This window comes from Vombatus ursinus, unplaced genomic scaffold, assembly GCF_900497805.2.
Source record: "Vombatus ursinus unplaced genomic scaffold, bare-nosed wombat genome assembly UNPS02015255.1, whole genome shotgun sequence".
In the NCBI taxonomy this organism is placed as follows: domain Eukaryota; kingdom Metazoa; phylum Chordata; class Mammalia; order Diprotodontia; family Vombatidae; genus Vombatus; species Vombatus ursinus.
The window spans coordinates 22569389-22593788 of NW_020955033.1; the positions used below are offsets into that span (position 1 = coordinate 22569389).

General features: G+C 37.0%; 1 protein-coding gene across 3 annotated transcripts in view; it reads left to right on the forward strand.

Moving 5' to 3' along the window:
- The window catches only part of LOC114031829 (oxysterol-binding protein-related protein 1), a 305142-nt gene that overhangs the window by 75247 nt on the left and 205495 nt on the right, over window positions 1-24400 (forward strand). For 2 of the 3 annotated variants that reach the window (XM_027846969.1, XM_027846970.1), the window contains exons 6-13: window positions 2954-3039; window positions 3935-4079; window positions 5696-5757; window positions 5859-5903; window positions 6702-6775; window positions 6870-6933; window positions 17743-17841; window positions 19480-19605. In XM_027846969.1, the coding sequence (XP_027702770.1) occupies window positions 2954-3039; window positions 3935-4079; window positions 5696-5757; window positions 5859-5903; window positions 6702-6775; window positions 6870-6933; window positions 17743-17841; window positions 19480-19605 (701 nt within the window). Of the gene's footprint in view, window positions 1-2953; window positions 3040-3934; window positions 4080-5695; window positions 5758-5858; window positions 5904-6701; window positions 6776-6869; window positions 6934-17742; window positions 17842-19479; window positions 19606-21755; window positions 21846-24400 lie in introns of those variants that run through there. The other variant, XM_027846971.1, reaches the window with a different exon arrangement.

Here is a 24400-nt window from a genome sequence, read left to right on the forward strand (position 1 = left end):
AGCTAAGGAAGAAGAGGATTTTAAGAACAAAGGAGAGGATGACAATGTCAGATGTTGCAGAAAGGAGAATTAGCACTGATAGTAACTCACTGGATGTGGTGATTTAGGAGGTTATTGGTTACCTTTGAGAATCCAGTTCCAGTAGAATGGAAAGGGAAGAAGGTAGATTGTGATGAGTTAAGGAAATAAGGGGAACCATAAAGAAGGAAAAACACGGCTTCTCCAGAAATAACAAAAAAGGAAGTGAGTGTAAGAGATGGGGAAAGAGGAAGGGAAACTTAGAGGAATAGAAAAGTGGCATATTCAGTGTCTTTGCTAATTCTAGCCAGTACTTAGTACAGTGCCTAGCACCTCATGAGTGTTTGTTGACTTAATAAATGCTTGTTCACTAGATCAAAACTGAACTCCTAATTAAGTATTTTGTGGCCTTCCAGCAGATATTCCTATCCATGTCTTGAAGTTTCTTTACCCATCATCTCTGTTGAAGCTAAGCTAATCTTAAGTTCTACCTTAATCTGAGTCTTTTACAGACACACATATTAGTTTACGCTGCTAACCAAAGGACCACAGTGCATAGAATCCAAATGTAAATGGTTGCAGTGGCTTTCACAGTTATGTTGGATCCTTCACTTTACTTATAACTCCACTAATCTTAACCTCTGTGCAACTCCTGCCTCAGAGTCTCATGTACTTATGCATATGAGTATTTGTATTTTTTATATTTTTTCTTGGCATTAACTTATTTATTTTATATTTCTCTTAATAATTTAGAGTCCTGTTAACCATGAGCCTCTTTTACCTTTATTATTAACATGTAAAGCACCTAATATTATGCCTTACATATAGTAGGAATCAACAATTATTTGTTATTGATAATGAATACAGTACTAATAGAATACTGGAAGAACATAAAGGAAGATCTTAATATTGAAAACCAGTGCATTCAAGCTGTAAAGAAATAAAACTGTGAGACTGGAGAATCATTAAGGTAATATGAATAGAAAAAAAGTGTTTTGTCTTTTTTTCCCTAAAGAGCATGCAGTCAGTCACTAAGCATTTATCAAGTGCCAGGCACTGTGCTAACTGCTAGGATACAAAAAAAGGCAAAAAAACAATTTCTGCCTTTAAGAAGCTCACAATTTAGTGGGGGTTACAACAAGCAAACAAATATTTACACATGAGCTACCTATAGGATAAATAGGAGATAATTAACAAGGGGAAGACACTAGAATTAAGAGGCATGACTTACTGAAGAAGGTGGGACTCGAGTTGGGACTTGCAGGAAGCCAAGGAAGTCAGAAGGTGGCGATGAGGAGAGAGAACATTCAAGGCATGGGGGACAACCATAGAAACTGGCTGGAGTCAAGAGATGAGTGTCTTGTTTGTGGTTCAGTAAGGAGGTCATTGTCACTGGCTCAAGGAATACTTAAGCGGTTTGGGGGAGTTTCCTGTACAAGAAAGTTGGAAAGGTAGGGGGGAGGCCTTTGAAAGCCAAGTAGAAAATCTTCTGTTTGATCCTGGAGGTGATAAGGAGCCATTAGAGTTTGTGGGGAACAAGGCAGGAGTGACATGGTAGGGACCGATGCTTGAAGAAAATCACTTTGGTGGCTGAATGGAGGATGTCTGACTAGAGTGAGGAGAGACTGGTGACAGGAAGACTAACCAGCAGGCTACTGCACTAGTCAGTGTGAGGTGATGAGGGCCTGCACCAGGGTGGTGGCAGTGTCAGAGGGAGAAGAGATCATATTGAGAGATGTTGCAAAGGTGAAAAAAACCTTGACAGAAGATTAGATATGAAGGGGTGAAAGAGAGGAGTCAAGGATGACACCTAGGTTGTGATTCTGAGGGACTAGAAGGATTGTGTTGTCCTCTACAGTAATAGGTAAGTAGGAGGTCGGGAGCTTTTCAGGGGAAAGATAGTGAGTTCAGTTTTGGACATTTTGAGTTTAAGTTGTCTACTGGATATTCAGTTTGAGATTTCTGAAAGGCAGTTGGAGATATGAAATTGGAATTCAGTAGAGAGATTATGTGGGTCTGGATAGGTAGATTTGAGATCATCAGCATAGAGATGATAATTAAATCCATGGGAGCTGATGTGAGAAATAGTGTAGAGGGAAAAGAAAAGAGGGCCTGGGACAGAACCCTGTGAAACACCTATGGCTAGATGGTCTGGATGAGGATCCAGCAAAAGAGACTGAGATGGAGTGGTTTAATAGGTAGGAGGAGAATGAGGAGATAGTGGTGTTCCAGAAACCTAGAGAAAACAGTATCAAAGAGAAGAGGATTATCAGTACTGTCAAAGGCTGCAGAGAGATTGAGGAAAATGAAGATTGAGAAAAAACCATTGGTTTTGGCAATTAAGATCACTGGTAACTTTGGAGAGAACAGTTTTGGTGGAATGATGAGGTTGGAAGCTAGAAGGGATTAAGAGGAAGGGAAGTCAAGTCATCTATTCTAGAAGTCCTTTTCGAGGAGCCTAGCCACAAAAGAGGAAGAAAGAGAGAGAGAGAAACAGAGAGTATATGCATACTTGTGTGTGTATATGTATGCTCACATATGTGTGAATATATGTGTGTGTATGTGTATATAGATAGATATGTGTGTATATATGTGTATGTGTGTATAGATAGATAATATACACATATGCATATGTGTATGAACATATGTGTGTGCATATATGTATGTGTGTATGTGTATGTATGTATGAATAAAATAACAGCAGGGATGGGAGGATCAAGGGGGTGTTTTTTCTAATATGGGAGAGACATAGATATGTCTGTAGGCTGTAGGGAAGGAGCCAGTAGATAGGGAGAGATTAAAGAGAGGTGAGAGAGGTTAGAAGATATTTAATGAAAACATCAAAATCACTTTACTTCTCCTTTTTGTAATTGAAATTTTTGAAAAAAGATCCTGTGATTTAGAAGAGATTAAAATTCATTCCTTTCACCAACAGCTGTAGAAAGAACTCAACAAAGAAAATTTGAAGAATTACTTTTGGAAGCAGCAAGAGAAGGAAACACAGTAGGACTGACAACATTGGTAAAAAAAAAAATTAATTTTTTAAAAGCGTAAGCAAACCACGAAGTGGCTTTTGTTTATTTTGTAGTTAACAACAAATTTGAAACATTGTTAAACAATCCTTTTTATTAAGAGAGCTGAAGATCAAGACTGAAACACGTTAATGTGTTCAGTGGCTTTGTATTACTTATAAAATAAAATATCAACTCCTTAGATTGGCTTTTAAAGTATCCTACAATCTTACTCTAACCTATCCTTCCTTTCCAGTCATATTTCACCACTATTCACCTGCACACACTCTACATTCCAGCTAAACTGTATGACTAGCTCTTACTTGATCTCATTGTGCTGCTTCCTACTTCATTCATGCCATCATTCATATCTGGAAGTCATTCCTTCCTTTTTAAAATAAATTCCCTCTGCTTTTTAAAATACTTCCTGAACCCTCAATTCAGGTGCCACCGCTTCCGTGAAGATTTCACCAGCCTAAACTATTGTCTTTTCGTAATTTTTAAAATCTCTGCATCCATCTGGCTGTACCCTATATTATATCACTTTCTGTACATGTCTTATTCCCCTTAATAGAATGTAAATTCCTCTAGGTTGGGGCCTGTTATTTTTTATCTTTGCATGAAACCTTTCAAAATGACAAAATGTATGTTATATTTCAATATATATCTATAACATGTATTGTAATATTTTGTTATCAGAAATGGGGAATTCAGAAAAAAAGAATGAATATTGGTGAAATTAACTGTTAATCAGAAGATATCTGATGAGCTTTCAAATCTATAAATGTATCCATTTTGAAACAACCGCTGTTATTCCATTAATGAGATTTTAGTTATGAATGAATGTGTAGAACTTAATTGATTAATTAACATGTAGTTATTTGAAGCATTCCTGTCATTTTCAGCTCAACAAACCAAATCCTCCTAATGTTAATTGTTCTGACCAAATGGGAAATACGCCTCTGCACTGTGCAGCCTATCGTGCCCACAAGCATTGTGCCTTAAAACTTCTAAAAAGTGGTGCTGACCCTAATCTGAGAAACAAAAATGGTAAGCAATAGTGAATTTAGGTATTTATTATCCCATAATTTATAAATGCAATAAAATTTTATGTGTCATTATTAATTTTTACCAAAGAGCTTTCATTAAATTATTGGATGGGATAGTCCATCATTTAATCTTCAAAGTGAAAAACATTCACATACCTGAAAAAATTAGTTTTATTTACAAATTAATTATGGATAGAGATAGAGACTAGTCTTGTCTTTACAGAACAAATCCCTTTAATAAAAGTATTTGTTCTGTTAAACTTGGACTCAGTCAAAAGGCCACACCTAAGGACCTGAAAGGCTGCATGTGGCTTCAAGGCCTCAGGTTCCCCACCCCTACTAGACCTATGATTTCAGTAATCTTGGGAACTCTCAGGTGAGGAAACTTTCTCAGTCAGTGCAGGTCAGCAAGCTCTCTATAACGTGGTATCCTAGAGAGTTGCTCAGAGCCCACCATGAAAGGAAACCTGGCTTGCCTGGCCTCTCACAGCCAGTCTGTGTCTGAGGTAGGGATTAAGCGTAGTTCTTCTTAGTTTTAAGCTTGACTCTCTATCCATTAGCTATTCCACGTTGCCTCATAGAGATTACTTCTAATTATAACAGATAATCCTTTAGCAGTATCTAATTGCTGCTTTGATTAAATATTGATGCACAACTATCCTAGGAAGTCCATGATAAGAGTTAACATTACCTTTGGGAAATGGGTTTGTTTGGTGAAAATCATGGACAAATTACATAACTGAGCTAAATTTTGCCATGTTCTTTCATCCATATATTTTACCAGCTAGATTGTAAAAGCTTTGAAGGAAACTTCTTTTTTGTTTTGTGTATTTAGTCCTTTCATAACAGCATGCTGACTTTTATTGGCTATCCAGAAGCTTGTTCTTTATGATAAATAGAGAGATAGCATAGTACAGTGGATAGAAAGCCATCCATAAGTCCCACCTCTGACACAGACTGACTGTGACCTTTGACAGATCATTGAATTTCTCACAGCTCTAGTCATCTCTAGATTAGTAGGGGGGGAATTTCCTCACCTGAGAGTTCCTTCTAGACCAGTGAAGTCACAGGTCTCATTCCTATACCTACCAACAAATAACCTCATAGATGTCATGTTTTAACATTCATTTGATGAGGAAGCATAATTTTCTGAGCATGTACAAAAATATAGCATAGTGGTGCTAGTTTTTTTGCTCCAGTGTAAGCTTTCAACCTTGATTTTTGGGCCAAGAGGCCAAGGTGAGCCTCAACTTCTGGAACACTTTTACCATCTGCTACTTAATGAAATAATAAGTTTATTTTTATTTCTAAAAACTTTCCTAAGCATGAAACTGGTTAGATGAAATTTTCTTGAGATTCATTTCCATCCTAGAATTCCAAGACGCCTGGGGTTATCTCAAGTCTTGTCACAGATTGTTTGATGGCCATTGAAAAGGATGCTTTGTAGGACAGAACAAAAGATGTGATATGCGATGAGAAATTCATGTAGGTAATTATGATGGAATAGAAAAGAAAAGGTGGTAAAACAGAAATGCTAGTTATATGTCATAATTGGAACATTAGACTCCTTATACCCTTATACTCTGGATGTATTTTTTTCTCATTGCTTTTATATAGATCAAAGACCCCTTGATCTAGCCCAAGGTCTAGAAATGAAACATGCACTTGGTGGTAATAAGGTATGTAAGAGTGTATAAAAATGTTTGCAAACATGATTATTTTAGAAAGAAAAAGTGTAATGTTGTAAAATGTCATTTTAATAAGGAAATATTTTAAATAGGTTGTCTACAAAGTATTGAAACGATACGAGGGTCCCCTCTGGAAGGTAGGTCTCTTGGGTTTTTTTTTTTTTTTTGCTTATCAGAAATCTTAAAGCAGATAAGATGTGACTTGTAAGCTTCAGCTAGTGAATTTTTGTTAAAAACAACATATAATCATAAAGTTGGAAGTGTCTCTAGGAGTCATCTAAACTGACTTACTATTTAATGCAGGAATCTTGTCTATAACGTGTTGTTTGCTTGCTCTAAAATATTTCCATGATGCTAAGAGCTGAGACCTTTTTATGATATGAAGAAGATGATTAATTTGTCCTGGAATAATTTACAGCCTATTTGTAACAAATCTTATGGTTCAAGCCATTTTTGTAGTTTTTTCTTCTCTAAATAAACATGTACTCATATACATATATACTCCTTCTGGATATATGTTAAGTTTTTTTCTATGAATTAAGTTCATTAGGGATTTTTGAAGTCATCATCATTAATTGCTTTTGTGCTATCCCATTAAATCTCCCTTTGTAACTAAGCTCAGAGAAAGAATACGTGTTTATATTGATCATTGGTCTGACTAATATGACTCTTGTTTTGGTTTTATTCTTTAATTTTTTTAAAATTTTGAACCTAATCATCAGCAGATAACCATTTCACTATGCAAAGAACAAGAACATTTGTTTTTTTACTTTATTTAATACCTAAGATTGTATTTGATCCCTGATTAATATCTTAAAATACCATTTAGCTAAAAAGTTCATTCTAAAAAGACAATTGCAGTAATAATTTTGAAAACTCATATATTTGGACTTAAATCATATGCCAGCTTGTTAAATGGTTCATTTTCTCCTCAGAGTTCAAGATTTTTTGGTTGGAGATTGTGCTGGGTAGTATTAGAACATGGAGTTCTTTCATGGTATAGGAAACAGTAAGTATTATGTATCTTTTCTAAATTTTCAAATTTTCAAATCTATTACATAGATTTAAAATGTTTCTTTTTATTTTTTTTTTCCTTCTGGAAGACCCGATGCAGTAAGTAATGTTCACCGCCAAGGATGCAAACATTTGACTCAAGCTATTTGTACGGTAGGAAGAGAATTTGACCTTTTGACCTTTTGAAAAATAACCAACGCTTGAAAATGAATGTTAGAAATAATTTGTGTAAGCAGCTCAGCAAAACTTGGCATTCCATGAAATATCAATGCTAATGTGAAAACAGATACTATGTTTATCATTTTAAAAAATAATATTTGTGGAATTTACTATTCTGGAGATTTGAAAATATAGGGGTGGAGAGCAGACTTTGGATTTTTCAATATAAATTATGTGCTGAGCTAGGAAATGGGAACAGGACTACAAATAATAAAAAATTATATTTTTATTAGAAATATTTTTCTGTTTGTAATTAAACATAGATATAATTGGTGTTCTGTAATTCACAGTATTTTTATCCTTTTATTTATCTAGTAGTTGAAATTTCTGACAACCTCTGCCATTCAGAACACTAACTTAAACTTAAAAGCAAATAGAAAATAAAATGATAAATTAGAAGTCATAGCTTAGAGTTAAAGAAGAGGCAGCAGATGATATTATATAGCACAATACAATAAATAAAATGTTTGCACATGCCCCACAGTCTATTCCTGGAAATGTCAGAAAGAAAAATGTTGAAAAATGGACCATTTTATTTCTTTGGGTTAGGAAGACTTATGGCCTTGTTAGCTGAAGTGATAAACAAGAAGGGCAAGTTACTGATTTTATTGTATTAGAGAACATGTGGCAACTGAAGAATTCTACTCAGCTCAAAGTGTAGAGAGAGGGAGGATGAGAAGGGAGAGATCTAGTCCATTAGATATGCAGATGGGTGAAATGAAGTGGTGAAAAACTGTATATAATTATTTAGAGGAGGGGATGCTTGCTATCCTAAGACAGGACTTTAAACTAAAATCACATGGGCTTTAAATTAAAAAGGTTGAAGGAGAGAGAAAACTAGCTATGTGTATATCCTTCTACAGGAGATACCACAGGGAATAAATCAAATGAATAAGGAAGAATAGCCATTTAATAGCCAGAAATGTATAGGTGACAAAATCCAAGAAAGGAGATAATAATAAAAGTTGTGGCCTCATACAGTTGTATGCAGACACACAAAGTTTGGGCAGCTAGTATGATGAATTTAAGGTCCTAACAAAAAAAGCCAAATTTGACTTCATATAGGTATCACTTAATGTGGGTGGGATAACACTCGTGACTAGAATTTAGCTCTTGCTGAGTATACTTTAAAAAAACAAAAACCCAAAACCAAGATAAGCAGAAGGTAGGGTTGATTAACTTTATTAAAGTTGTTGTTCAGTCTTTTCAGTTGTGTCCGACTCATTCATGACCCCATTTGGGGTTTTTTTTTTGACAAAGATACTGGAATGGTATGCCATTTCCTTCTCCAGTCTATTTAAGAGATACTTTTTTGGGGAAAACCAGGAACCATAGAGAAGAAAGGTGTGGTAGAGAGCATTTTAGCTTCAAAGGAAGAAAAAATAGAAATGATTTTGTCATGGGAATGTGCCCCATTTGAACAGAGAGAGCAAATGGATGAGGAATTCATGAAGTAGATTACAAACCTTGCTTTGAAACATTAGAGATCGCAGTGACGGGCCAATTTAGTAATCCAAGGTGTCTACTGGAGCTTTCTCTCTTTGTCAAAGGCAGAGTAGCTAATAAAATTTTACTTATTTTAATGGAAATTTCATTTAAAAATGGAAAAATACATAAGGGAAGATTCTGTTATGTAGCACTGCTTGTTCTATTCTAAGAACTTCTTGCTAGGGTTGAAATTATGAGAACTTTGGGGAAAAGTGACCACTATTAATACTTAGATTTTCTGATAGAGAAGGGACTTAATCTCACATGCACCCTAGATTGTGGGAGAACAGATTTCAGATGGCTCAGAAAAAGGCTAAGTAAGATCCCATGGAGTAAAATTTTATGGGAGGAGGCAGCCCAGGAGGGATAGAAAACTTTCAAGAAAGAAGTTCTGATAAATGTTGGAGAAGATGTGGGAAAATTGGAACACTAATGCATTGTTGGTGGAGTTGTGAACTGATCCAACCATTCTGGAGAGCAATTTGGAACCATGCCCAAAGGGCTATAAAATTGTGCATACCTTTTGACCTAGCAATACCACTTCTAGATGGATCATAAAAAAGAGATCATAAAAACGGGAAAAGGACCCACATGTACAAAAATATTTATAGCAGCTTTTTTTGTGGTAGCCAAGAATTAGAAATTGAGGAGTTGCCCATCAATTGGGGAATGGCTGAACAAGATGTGGTATGTGAATGTAGTGGAATACTATTGTGCTATAAGAAATGATGAGCAGGCGTACTTCAGAAAAACCTGGAAAGATTTATATGAATTGATAAGTAAAATGAGCAGAACCAAGAGAACTTTGTGCATAGTAACAACCACATTGTGCAGTGACTGACTTTGATAGATTTAGCTCTTTTCAGCAATGCAAGGATCTGAAACAACTCCAAAACTCAGGATGAAAAATGCTATCCACATCCAGAGAAAGAACTATCGAGTCTGAATGCAGATGGAAGCATACTATTTGCTCTCCTTTTCTTTTGTTGTTTTGTTTCTTTCTCGTTGTTCCTCCCATTAGTTCTAATTATTTTTTACATCATGACTAATGTGAAAATATGCTTAATATGAATGTATAAGTAGAACCTGTATCAGATTGCATGCTATTTTGGGGAGGTGGAAGGAGGAAGAAGGGAAAAATTTTAAACTCAAAATCTTGTGGAAGTGAATACTGAAAACTAAAAATAAATTAATTATTAAAAAAGGAAGTTCTGAAGATTATTTTTAAAAAGAAACAATTCCAAGGAGGAGGCAAATTGAAGTTATCTGAAGAGACCAGTGTGGATGCACAGAGAACTCTTTATCAACCAAGTTAAAATCTTAAAGATATATGCAAACCAGCTGCAGGGCAATATGGAAGTGTTGATCCTAGAACCTTCTCTGTATACAGTCTAAGTTATCCTAATTCTGGACAATGATGGAGATAAACTCTTTTTGCTAAGTACTTTGATGACATCTAGCCCAGTGTCTAAGATCAGAAGGCATTTGAGAAGAACATTTCCAACAAGACCCACTGGACTGTCAATGCAATTGCCTTCTTGGAAGGACTGACTATATTGCCCAAAAGCAGCATTGACTTCTGCTTCTGTGTATGTGGTTGGTATCTTCTCAGGAAAATGAGCTGATACTTCTGGCTGATCTGAACCGTCTCTTTGACTCTGAGCCAGATGCTGAGGAAGAATGTTGAGAAGCAGGCCCTACAGGGAAACTTGGAAAGACTCATCCTGTCTGTGGTTGCCGTCATAGGTGAAGAGGTGTTTTTCAATAGTGACGCCCAGCACATGGTACACAGACTAGCTTTACAGGGTGAAGATGTCCCCATTATGGGGGGTTTGCTTTCATGTTGTGAAGCCTCTATCAAATACAGCTACCATCCCTTAAAATCAGGGAGCTTTGAGGTTCCCTGGTAAGGTAGAAGATAGATAACCATCCTTTGGTGTGTCCTTGCTACTTGACTCCCTATATCATCTCTCCCCTTTAGAAACAGGTGTCTGTTCCCTCCATGCCATTGTTCTAAGTCTTAAGTGTTTGTTGTTGCCCACCTTCCACCCTTTCCCCCAGTTTTCTCATTCCCTTTGCTGTAGGGAAGAAGAAAATAAGAATTGTAGGAAGAGATGGGGGCAACAGAATAAGGCTTGTGGGGAAAGAGAGAGCAGCTGGCTACATATTCTGCACAAAAGCCTGGAAGTAAATATTTTCCCTCCCTCCCCAAAAAAATACATACAGAAGATTGAAGGAAGAGTTAGGTAAAGTCGGATGAATACAGAACTTAGCGTGAGTTCCAGCTGGTGGGAAAGTTAAAGACAGGAAAGGGATTTTTCAGTGTCTTCAGGGAAAGGAGGAGAAACAAGATAGAACTATTACTTGAGGTTGTTGGGGTGATGAAAACTGATAACAGATAAGAGTGCCTCATAATAGTAATAGCAGTTATTATTATTCTGTCAATGAGGACACACTATCATGGAATATGAAATTTGGAATGGACCTGAGTAGTTATCTAGTCCAATCATACTTGAAAGGAATCTCTGCTGTAACATACCTGACAAGTGGCCATCTACCTCTTGAAGGAGTCTCCAAGGAAGGGGAATCCAGCACGTATTAAGGCATCCCATTCTGCTTTGGGATAGCTATGTTAGAAAGTTTGGGATTAGAAGAGACAAAACAAAAATGCCCATTAAGAAGTAGATCCCCAGTATAGATAGTAAGAAAGCATGTAGGTACCTTTGATAGATTCAGGTCATCACATCCACACGTACTACATCCTGGTATACTGTAAGAACTAAGTGTGGAACAAATATAATGAACCTCTAGAAACAGGGAATCAACAGGCTGCCTCAAGAAGGGCAAACTGGCCAGGTCTGAATTGGAGCATTTTAGAATGTTCCAATTGCTAATCATCATTGGTGTGTCTGTGGTACTTCTAGCCTGGGTGACATGGGAAGACCCAGTCTCAAAACAAAAAAAAGCAAAACAAGGAGAGCTAGCATAAGAGTATAGATAAGGGAAAATGCTGACCCGATTTTCAATAGAAGGGAAGAGAATAGAATTTGCAAATTATAAGCCAGTAAATTTGACTTTTCTTTGCAGTAAATTCTAGAACAGAATTATTAAATATATTACATATTTAGGGAACATCTATAAAAAGAAGCAGTGATCATGAAGAGCCAGCAAGGCTTCAGCAAGAATGAGTAGTTCCAAACTAACCTTATTCCCTGTTTTTGACAGTAACCAAACTGGTGGTCAAGGGAATATTGTAAATGTAGTTTAACTTCGTTTTTAAAATTAAATTGAATTTTAAAAATTTATAACTTTTGCATTTACATCGGTCATTTCTGGATATACCCCTCTACCATTGTCTTCCACAGTGAGACTTCTTTTGTATTGATGAAAAAAAATAATTAACCCTAACCAACAAACACATTAACCACATCTGTCAGTATATGCACCATTCTACTCTCCAGTGAAAGTCAGTCAGTAAACTATTAAGCATCTGCTTTGTGCCAGACACTGTGCTAAGCCCTGGGGATACAAAAAGAGTCAAAAGTCAGTTCCTACCCTTAAGGAGTTTACAACCTGATTAGAGAGACAATAAATAAAACAAGCTAAGAGATGGAATGGCTTGTTCGTGGAAGTCTAAGAGTGTCTTTTGATTCTTTTTATAACCCTTTCACATAGCACAGTGCGTGATGCATAGTAGGTGCTTCATAAGTGCTTATTAACTGACTGACTAAGTAAAGATAGCTTGTATTTCTTCCTTTGAGGACTGCCTGCTCATATCTTTTGACCATTTATCAGTTGGAGAATGGATGAACCTTAGTTATCAAATGAGATGATATTTGTAAGTTGTGTAGCACAGTACCTGGCAATTTGTTGTTGTTGTTATTGTTGTTGTTGTTGTTCAGTTATTCAGTCATGTCCCATTCTTTATGAATTCATGGACCATAGCATGCCGGGCCCTTCTGTCTTCCACCATCTCCTGAAGTCTGTCTGAGCTCATGTTCATTGCTTCCACGACACTATCTGTCTGTTTTACTCTCTGCTACCCCCTATTCTTTTTGCATACAGTCTTTCCCAACATCAGGGCCTTTTCCAGTGGGTTCCATCTTCTCATTATGTGGTTAAAGTAGTTAAGCTTCAGCTTTATTATTTGACTTTCCATTGAGTAGTTTGAATTAATTTCTTCCAGTATTGACTGATTTGACTTCCTTGATGTCCAAGAGATTTTCAAAAATCTTCTCTAGCATCACAATTCAAAATCATCACTTCTGCAGTGCTCAACTTTCCTTAGAGTCCAACTTTATAGCCATCATATATTATTACTAGAAAAAATGTAGTTTTGACTATATGGATCTTAGTTGGCAAGGTGATATCTCTGCTTTTTAGTATGCTGTCCAGATTTGTCATAGCTTTCCTTCCAAGAATCAAATGTCTTTTAATTTCATGGGTTGCCAAGATATTAGTTTTTGGATGTTAAACTTCAAGTCAGCTTTTACACTTTCCTCTTTCACTCTCATCAAGAGGCTTCTTAATTCTTCTTTACTTTCTGCCATCAGAGTGGTATCATACGTATTTCTGAAATTGTTGATATTTCTTCCAGCAACTTAATTCTGGCTTTTGATTCATTCAGCTTGGCATTTCACATGATGTACTCTGCGTATAAGCTAAATAAATAAGGTGACAATATACAGCCTCATTATACTCCTTTTCCTGTCTTAAACCAATCGGTTGTTGCATCTTTGGTTCTAAGTGTTTGTTTTTGGCCCACCTCAGGAGACAAATAAGATAATCTGGTACTTGCATCTCTTTGAGGATTTGCAACTTTTTATTGTGATCCACACAGTCAAAAGCTTTAATGTGGTCAAGGAAGCAGAAGATGTTTTTCTGGAACTCCCCTGCTTTCTCTATAATCTAGCAAATGTTGGCAATTTGGTCTCTAGTAATTGGCAATTTCGCACATTTTAGGGCACTTAATGAATGTTTGCTGACTGACTGACATATGGTGTGTCTAGTTCATGAAACAGCCAGGAGGACAGTGTCAGTGAATCATAGAGTACTTGGCAGGGAGTAAGGTGTAGTAAGACTGAAAAGGAAGGAGGGGGCTAGGTTATGAAGGGCTTTGAATGCCAAAGAGAGGATTTTGTTTTTGATCCTGAAGGCAACAGGGCACAATTTAAGATTATTGAGGAGGAGATGGATGGGGACCGCTGTGTGTGACATAGTCTTGGCCCTGTGGCAAAAACATGGTACCTGGTCTCAAGGAGCTCACATTCTAAAACAGATGACAACATACAAGTAACTGTACATATAAGATACATGAAGTATAAATGGAAACTAATCTGAGAGAAATGGAGACTGAGTGGGGGGGAGGGCTGGAGAAAAGGACTGGAACCATGAAAGGCCTCCTATAGAAGGTATAATTTAACCTGAACCTTGAAGGAAGCCAGGGAAGCTAGGAATGAGAATTGAGGAGGGAGATAATTCCATGCATATGGGAAGCCAGTGCAAAGCACAGAGTTGACACTTGGGAGTGTAATATGTAAGGAACAGTAAGTCCATCAGGGTAGCTGGATCACAGAAGGAAGCAAAGTGTAAGAAGACTAGTTAGAAAAGGACCAGACTGAGAAAGGTTTTAAAAAACCATACAGAAGGTTTTATGTTTAATCTTGAAGATCAATAGGAAAGAGGGAGCCAAGGAGTTTATTGAATTGGGGATGGGTTACATATATATTATAGCCTAGTATTCAATAAACAGAAAGATCTCAGCTACTGGGACAAGGACTTACTATGTGACAAAAACTGCTGGGGACATTGGATAGCACTATGGAATAAATTAAATTTAGACCATTACCTTACTACTTACACAAAAAGATCTCCAAATGGGTATTTGACATAGATATAAAAGGTCACATCATAAAGAAATTTGAGAAATGTAGGAAAAAAAATTACCTCTTAGATCTATAGATAGAAGAAAAGTTCATGATCCAAGATAGAATAGAGTGAGTCACAGGAGATATAATGAATAATTCTAATTACATTAAAGTTAAAAGTTTTTGCAAAAAACAAATTTAATAAAGCTAAGATTAAAAAGGAAACAACTGGAAATTTTTTTCAGTAAGTTTGTCTGATAAAGGTCTCATTTCCTTGATAATTTCTTGAAATATGATGTCTAGGCTCTTTTTTGATCATGGCTTTTAGGTACCAGTAATTCTTAAATTATCTCTACTGGATCTATTTTCTAGGTCAGTGGTTTTTCCAATGAGATATTTCACATTTTCTTCTATTTCTTCATTCTTTTGATTTTGTTTTATTGTCTCTTAATGTCTCATGGAGTCATTAGCTTTCACTTGCCCAATTCTAATTTTTAAGGAATTATTTTCTTCAAGGAGCTTTTGTTCTTCCGTTTCCATTTAGCCAATTCTACTTTTTAAGAAGTTGTTTTCTTCAGTGGATTTTTGTACATCTTTTTCCATTTTTTGTGCTTCCTTTACCAAGCTGTTGACTCTTTTTTTATGATTCTTTTGCCTTACTTTCATTTCTTTTCCTAATTTTTCTTCTATCTCTCTTAGTTGATTTTAAAAATCCTTTTTTGAGTTCTTTCAAGTTCTTTTTTTTGGGGGAGTTGTGAGGGACTGTCTGATGTTGGCTACTGCCAGGTGGGCGTTGTGGCAAGATTGGGGTAGAATCTGGGTATTTGGAAGTCGAGGCAGGGGCTGTGGTAGGCGGAGTTGTGATGAACTGGGATGGGCTGGATACGGAGAAGCCCTGAGGCAGTGGGCAGTGCTATGTGAGACAAGCTGGGTGCAAGGAAGTAGCTGGAGCATGTGCTCCTGAGGCAAGAGGCAGTGCCACGTGGGAGTGGGACGGCAGAGGACGAGTTCCCTTTGCTTAGTCCCCTCCCTACATGCAACGTCAACCCCAGACGCCTCCTTCCTGTGACCTTCCTGACTTCCTGGGTCCTTTTGTGTAGCACTGACCCCAGGCGCCTCCTCCCGGTATCTGGGCCTGACTTCCTAGGTCACGTACTCTTTGTCTATGAACTAATCCCAGACGCCTCCTTCCTGTATCCGGTCCTAGCCTCCTGCGTCACTCCCTCTCCCTTGGTGCGCTAAACTCAGACAGCCCCTTCCGGTATCTGACCCTACAATCATTGACTAGTAGGCGGGCTGAGGAGGAGGGGCTAAGTAGGTACTGAGGAACGGTCGTGGTCGGGAGTGCTCCCTCTTTGCTCCTGCTCTGTTGCTCTGGCCTTCCTGCTTGGCCTTGCTGTGATGGCTTGCTGTGATGGCCTCTGAATAAAGCTCGGGTGTTGGCAGCCTCCTGATGGGTCGTCTCTTTGTGTGTATATCCGGGTAGGCACCGAAGACTGGTAAGTATGACTCTGGCAGCCTGCTCCTTATAGGAGGAGAGTGTTCGGCGTGGCTGGCACAAGGTTGGCGCGGCCGGTACAAGTGGCGCCCAACGTGGGGCGGAGGAAATAGGCCAGAGACCCCGTGGATCAGCTGGTCTGGTTGCGGGAAGAGAGACGAGACCCGTAGCCGATAGGGTGAAGGAAGAAAGATGGGACAAATGTTTGTTAAGGTCCAGGATCGGGAGGTGCAAGGGAAAGAAGTATATAAAAGAGTGAAAGAAGCGGAAATCAGTAGTGAGGAAGAATCAAGGAGTGAGACAGAATCAGGGAGTGAGACAGAGGACACTGGAAACAGGGAATGGGAAAATAAGCAAGAGAAAAGACAGCAAGGCCAAGCAGGAAGGCCAGAGCAACAGAGCAGGAGCAAAGAGAGAGCACTCCCGACCACGACCGTTCCTCAGTACCTACTTAGCCCCTCCTCCTCAGCCCGCCTACTAGTCAATGATTGTAGGGTCAGATACCAGAAGGGGCTGTCTGAGTTTAGCGCACCAAGGGAGAGGGAGTGACGCAGGAGGCTAGGACCGGATACAGGAAGGAGGCATCTGGGATTAGTTCATAGACAAAGAGTACGTGACCTAGGAAGTCAGGCCCAGATACCAGGAGGAGGCGTCTGGGGTCAGTGCTACACAAAGGGACCCAGGAAGTCAGGAAGGTCACAGGAAGGAGGCGTCTGGGGTTGACGTTGCATATAGGGAGGGGACTAAGCAAAGGGAACTCGTCCTCTGCCGTCCCACTCCCACGTGGCACCGCCCCTTGCCTCAGGAGCACATGCTCCAGCTACTTCCTTGCACCCAGCTTGTCTCACATAGCACTGCCCACTGCCTCAGGGCTTCTCCGTATCCAGCCCATCCCAGTTCACCACAACTCCGCCTACCACAGCCCCTGCCTCGACTTCCAAATACCCAGATTCTACCCCAATCTTGCCACAACGCCCACCTGGCAGTAGCCAACATCAGACAGTCCCTCACAGGGAGTGAGACCAATTCACATTTTTCTTTGAAGCTTTGCATGTAGGCATTTTGACATTGTTGTCTTCTTCTGAGTTTATGTTTTGATCTTCCCTGTCACTATGGTCATTTTCTATGGTCAGGTTCTTTTCATTTTCGTTTTTGTTTTTTGCTCATTTTTCTAACCTGTTTCATGACTCTTAAAATTGGGCTGTGCTGCTGGGATAGACAGGCACTGTCCCAAGCTGCTTGTGCTGGGGGCAGAGGCCAGGGGTACAGGGCCTCCCAGCTGACCTGCTGGTTTGGGGTCTTGCAACTGGCTTCCTTTGGGTGGTTTGCTGCTGGTTTGCCCAGACACTGCCTGCACTGGACTGCAACCTCTTGTTGGCTGACTGAAAGAGACCTTTCCTTCCAGCCTTCTAAATTGTCTTTGAATGGAAAATTGTTTCACCCCCATCCTTTTGTTGGTTCTGCCACCTTCAGAATTCATTTTGAGGCATTATTTTATAGTTACTTGGAGGTGAATTTAGAAGAATTCAAACAAGTTTCTGCTTTATTTTGCCATCTTGGCTCTGTCCCCACATCATTTTCCATCTACATAAATTATAACAAGTGTACTTAATCACAGTGAATAATAATTTATGATGTTTTAATGGTATGAAGCATGTCTGATTTTTTTCAGTTTTGACCTGTTTCTCTCAAAATTAGCTAAATTTTCCCTTTTAACTTCAGGTCCTTTTTTTTTTCAGTCAGTATGTAAAAAAATCTTATAGCTAGGTATTAATAAAATATTTCATACTTTCAGAATTTTATAGTGAAATATTGTTAGAGATGTGGGTTTTTTGTTTTGTTTTGTATATTTGAAAATTGATCAACTTATTGTTTTTCTTTTTCTCTCAGGTAAAACCCACTGATAGCTGCCTTTTCTTTGTTAAATGCTTTGATGATAGTATGCACAGTTTCAGAGTTCCTAAGAATAGCCTTCAACAGTCAAGAGAGGTAAAATACCCAACTACTTTTTTCTTATAATTTAAAATATATGTGAAAATATTCAGAATTTGTAAATGTTTAAATAATTTATATTTTCATATCTTGCTTACCTTACATCTTAGAATAATGCCAATTGATCAGTTTAGGTATAGTTTGAGAAGTCTTGTTTATGGCCTTTGCATAATTACAGAGTGTTTTTCAGCTGTTATGAGCATTTCTGTTTAATAAAACTAGGAATTTTCTGTTTCAATGATTTCCCTATTTTAAAATGCTAAAAATTTTCTTCTTCTTGTGTCTTGCCTGTTAGATCAATCCTTTGTTCTAAGTAAACCAAATATGTATAATTTAGAATTCATTAAAGTAGGTAACTAATTTATTTTATAGTCTTCAACTTAACTGAATTTTTAAGCTAGAACAAAACACATAAGATATTGGTACTTATTGTTTAAGTGTGATTATTGCTGCCTAACTCTATTAAATAGTGTGAAAATCTAGAAAAAAGGAAATGGTGAGTAGAGTTTTGGGAGTCAGGGCATCCCAGAGCATCAGAGGACTTTTGGTTTGTTAGGGATGACCTGAATGATGGAATTAGAGATCCCAGAGGTTTGAAAGTAATGAAAATTATGCAGAGTACAAGAAATATGAACCATGTGAGGATTTTACATTTGCAGCAGGCATGTAAGTACCTTACGTTATATACCACAGAATACCTCTAAAGTCCCTTCTCACTTTGAATCAATGGTACTACATGACTTTATTATGGGGCTGGTGCACCATTGGAACATATTCTTAACTTATAACTAAAAGTTAACATTCTTTAGGGGATTGTTTCTATGGGAACATATCTCTAGTTTTGTCGAAGTAATCAATAGGAATAGTATGCATGGCCTTCACAGAAATTCAGTTTTTATCCACTTCACTGCAATATTTGTATTCCTACAAAGCAAGATAGCCAGATCCTTGTTTTTGTACATCGGAAATTAGGATGGAAGAGAATTAAGTGATTTGTCCTAAGTCTAGCAGTGCCAAATTTGGCTGTGTCATTGAGAAATAAAATGCTCCAAACTACCAAGTTCATGTGCACGTATTTCTTAGAAGCATTTAAAAAATTATAAAATTTGATGAATTATGTTGAAAGAAAATAAAATGTAATCAAGACCTAGGTCGTTAGACTTGGTATTCTCATTGCCTAATGAAAATAGTAATTTCAAAATCACAAAAGTTAGGGTGCTAGGCAAACAGTTCGCCAAATTGAGAGTCTTTAATTTGCTGTGCTTACAATTTTAATTATAGATAATTAAAATCCTGTCTGGTGTCGTCATATAAGATGTTATTTGTAGTGTTCAGAATCCTATAATTAACTACAACTTTTTTTAAGCCCACCATTCAATCTCTAGTTGCATTTATAAATGATAATATTAGTGGAAATGTTAATTTAGGAAATAGATTTTTTTTCCTTCTAAATGTATTTAGAGGAATTCCTATCTATTCATGTCAAGGACAAATGACTTATTACAAGTTGCTTCTTTTTTGAAGCATTAGTATTAATTTTTCACATGTAACTTTTTCTGTGTTTCCAAGATAGTGACATTGTTGTATTATCTGTTTTGTGTGTGAAAATGTTTTTCCGTATCTAATTCACTTCAGAACTGGCTAGAAGCAATAGAAGAACATTCTGCATATAGTACTCACTATTGTTCTCAGGATCAGTTAAGTGATGATGAAGAGGAAGATGATGCTGTTTCTACAGTAGATATGAGGGAATCTCTACAGGTAAGTATAAGAAGATAACCTTACATTCTCAGCTAATTCTAACTTTAAGAACATCAAAATAGTTGAGATTTTCCAAAATGACTTTTATATAAAAGTAGAAATGATTTTTTCCTTTTCCTTCTTGATGAATCTATTATAGTAATATCCACTCTCAGAGTGCTTTGGTAGAAGTTTATATGATAGGTAGAATGGTGTAAGGGCCAGAAAGATGGTTTTGATGTTAGGAAGACCTAAGTTTGAGGCTTGCTTCTCATTCTCTTTGTGTCCCAAGGCAAGTCATTTAACCCCTAAGATTAAAAAGTGGCAGAATAGTTACCAGTCTGCATTGGTGGAGGAAGTTTCCTCACTGGGAGTTTCCTACATCAATGAAATCACAAGTCTGGTCATGAAATATATCTAAATATTCATATACCCAATGGACTGATTTGGTTGTGTATTGCTAGAGACTGATTATCATTCTAGCTAAAGACTTCTGCCACCAGGAGGAGCCTGACTACTGTATACCTTCCTGCCCTTTATGACTTCACTGCATATTTTAGTGTTTAAATAATGCAACTATAGTGATGTATAACCTGATTGGTAGTTTCATTTAAAACCACTTGTAATCTTTAACTACACTGCTTAGAGGTAAGATAGTGTGTCAGTATCTAATTTGTAAGGTCCTCATCTGATGTGACATCAATGCCTTCCCTTGTTTTAGTGATTGATGTGGTGGGGTAGTGTCATAATGTTTAATTCAAGTGAAATAGGTGCTTTTTTGCAGGCTTTTTTTGCCTTGATGCTACCTTTCCTCTCATGCATGTGGTACAGAAAAGAGTAGAGGGTAGAATAAATAGAACTGAAGAAAGATAATTAAATCTCTTGACAAACAATAGAAGCTTAGTCACAATGTTTAATTATTATTTTACATATTAAGCAAGTAATGAGAGAATGTATATGAGTAAGCAACCTTATTGAATTTAAGTGTACCATACTCCTACCTATCCTTGATTTAAGGACCAATGTTTCCAAATGGAAAAAGCATTTTGACTGCTTGGCCATCAGGCTGGCAAGTTTTTTTTTGTTTGTTTGGTTTTTTGAAAATTAAAAGAACTTGAATTATTTCACGATCTGGTAACAGTTTTACTTATTATTATTAAGAACTGCTTTTAGTTGTAGTTCTTTTGTTCTATAACTTATTGACCAAATGGAGACTCTGTATATAATCTTCATAACACAATATTTGAAGTCATGCTGTCTTTTAAAGCATATTATTTCATATATCAGCACTTAAAATAATCCATAATTTCATTAGTGTGGGGTTGCTGATTTTACCTGTGCAGGTTCGCTACCCTTTCTCACTTTAGTAGAATTTCATGAGTTGCAATGGCAAAAATAATTTATCACCTGATGAACATTGTAGTGACGAGCCTCTCAACGTAGTTATTCTGGTCTTCAGACTACAGGCATTGTGTTCATTGCCAAACCAGTACTCAAAGCATTTGTAGCTTAGTAGAACTTACCAAACGTTATGTTCTTTTGGTATAACTTTTGAGATACCAGTGTCACTGTTACTCTATTATAAAGCATCACAGCATTAAAAAAAATTCAACAAACTTTTGTTTATCAGGAATATCCCTAAATTTGTATGACTAAAATCACACTTAAGCTTCAAAGTAGAATATTAAATAAATATTTCAATTCAGTAGCCAGTTTACAATATGTAAAATATTTTTATACTAATTATCTTGTAAAGCAAGCAATAAAACATAAAAAAACCAATCCAGCATACCAAATGTTTCACTAGGATTTAGACATCTTGTAATGGAAACTGGACATAACTAAATGGCTTACTAACTTTCCAGGCAGAATGGATCTTGAAGACTCTAAGTTTCTTCTTTCATTATGTCTTGCAGGCTGTCAGTTCATTGGATTTAACCAAAATCTTAAATACTAGTCAGCTAATCCATTTTATGTTGTCTTCAGGTCCAGGGGATAGCTTTTAGTTTTTAAGTTACTTAAAACCAAAATTGTTTTATAAGATTTTTACTACCATCAGGGATTGTAGATGTATAGCCAACAAAACTTTGAATGCCTGTAGGTGAAAGCTTTAATGAATTAAGTCCCTTGGCCCCTTTCCTCTAGAGACCAGTCTAAAACTGGCCCAGTCTGAGGCTGATCTAGGAAGTCTGCTGAGGAGAACTGGAAAGTCCAATCTAGTCTCAAGCCATGCTTGATGCAGAAAGTATCTGAGAGGCCAGGTGAGTTCTAGGGCATATATGGTGGTATGGGTCTTCCCTGTGGATTCTCAGGGTATCCTCAGACCCTCAGGATCACTCTAAAATGTACTTCTAGACCTCCAAATTAATCGTAGAACTGATTTGTGGCTTCCATTGATCTTTTGGACTGAAGAGTAACCCAGAACGAGACTTGTTTCTCCACCCTACCCCCAAGGCTGAACTGTTATCACCAAATATCAAGAATGCAAAATATTGTATTAGGTGTTAAGGGATATAAGAAATCTATGTAGAAATATGGATCCCTCTATCTTTTGTCTAAAAGGTAAATAATACAGACAGAAAAAAAATGTTCTAAATAACGTTGGAAAGTTTGGGGAAAGAATTAACTTCCCTGAAAATGAAGAAAATATCCTAATTGTGAAGGTAACTTTGCTTTTGGTGATTGTCTTGGCCTCAATGAGTCCCTTTCCAAAAGAAACCTCTGTCAGATTAAACTCTTTCCCTACTTTAAACTCCTCAATTAAATCCTGTGCTATTTGAGACCAGCACTCTGGCTTGTACCTCTAGGTGGGCCTTAAGGGCAAAAGGAAAGGCAGAGTTTATGGCTTTTGCCATAATATCATATTGAACATTTTAATTTTAGAAATTAAAAAGGAAAAAAAGACAGAGGAAGGTTCAGGCACTGTGAAGACTCATTGTCTTTTCACGATGCTGAGAAGTGGAGATTTTTTGTGGGATTTCTAGTGATAGATTTGAGGAGCTTGCTGACCCTTAAAGAAACTCAACATTAGGTGGTTAACAATATTGGAATATTATGTAAGACTTAAATTATAATGTTAAAGTAATGTCTAAGAAGAAATAAATGACACTACAAATTAAAGGGGAGCCTTAGTGGTCCCAAACATCTAATTTTTTACCTGTGTAAACAAATTTTAAGGTTTCCTGATATATGATTGTCATTTGGTGAAAATCCTAGCAAGTTGGAGAATGTGCTTTGTGTGTGTACTGTCATAATATCTTCTTTCTGTTCTTTCTCTAAGCTACTTAATATAGTAGAAATGATATCAGGGGCAAAGATATACATATTGCATTCAATTAAAATTGTACGTGTAGCTGGAATCTTTTCCAGCTGATCCCTTTAGGTACCTTTTAAAACTATTGAATTATTGATCAAGGAACCTTTTTCAGTACACATCAGATGGATAAACGGAGCAAAGATATCTATCACTCCCACTATGTAAAGATGATTAGACTGTATCGCTTCTTGTCTTTAAGGATATACCTTCCAAGACTGAGGCAGAACCTCAGGCATGTCCACACTTATTACACATACATGGTCTGTAAGTGAGGACAGGGTATACTTCTAAGTGTGGCTTTTGCTTTCATCATGGAGAGGAAATGAGAGAAGAATAACACTGGGCACAAGAATCACATGGGCACAGAGGTTAAATACGTACATACCAATAGAGGTTGTTTTCTATTAATGAATTAAAAATGATGCATTTGGTTCCAGTGCATGTTTTCACTGCCCCCAGACTGACCTTTTCCCTTTTTGTCCCTTATCTTCATGTCTCAAAAAGTAGCAAATATTCTATTTTTTTCTGTTTTTGCCTTTAATTAAAAAGTATCCCCCCTTTCTCAACTCCTGTAATCAATATTTTTATATGCTAGTACTTACCTGGAAGTGTAAAGAACACTACAGTCGAGCTTTTTTTTAAAGAAGAGAATCGTATTGGAACTAATGCTGCAGCATGAATAATTCTGCATCAGTTAGGCTAAACTTACTTCATTAGTGCTTAAAAATGCACGAGATGACATAGGAGAGAAGGTGCTTATCTATGTCACCTTGAAACACTGGGCAAGAGTGGAGCCAGTTTGGGGGCAGCAGGATGTTGGTTGATGGAAATGGTGAGACAGGGGTAGGGGTACACAGTAGGGAGGATGTGTAATGATATAGCTCTACTAAGAATCATTTAATAGTTAATAAATGATTCAGTAGTAATATGCCAATTTCTTTTCTACCACAAAGAGAATTTGTAGAATTTATATAATTTTGCTCATTTATTCTTCCTTTCACATTATAGGGATCCTTTGAGTAGAGGTAACATTAAAGTGACAAAAGAATAAAAAAGGTTTATAATTCATTTGAATTCTCATTTGAAACCTTTAAATTTGCAAAAGAGAGGACGTGAGAGTCACCAATATATAATCCAAGAAAATAGAATTCTGTTTTTATGTTGCTTTTAAGCATCTTGATGTGCAGAGTTCCCAAGTAAAATGAAGATTTCTTTCTAAAATTGACTTTTTTCTCTTTTTCTCAAGCTTTGTCTTGCTTGGATAATATCCTCATTTGACTAGTTAGGTGGGAGTTGTACGTACATAGGATGCTGAAGTAAAATCAACTTATGGTTTCCAAATGTTAGTACCATCTGTAGGCTACAAAAAACACAGCACTTTAAATATATTTTTAAAGTGTCATTTCTTATTAATGGTAATAACTTATGCCAAAACTGTTTATAAAACAAATTAAGAATTCCATCTTTAATGCATCTTAAATATGTGTGAAACTACTTTTA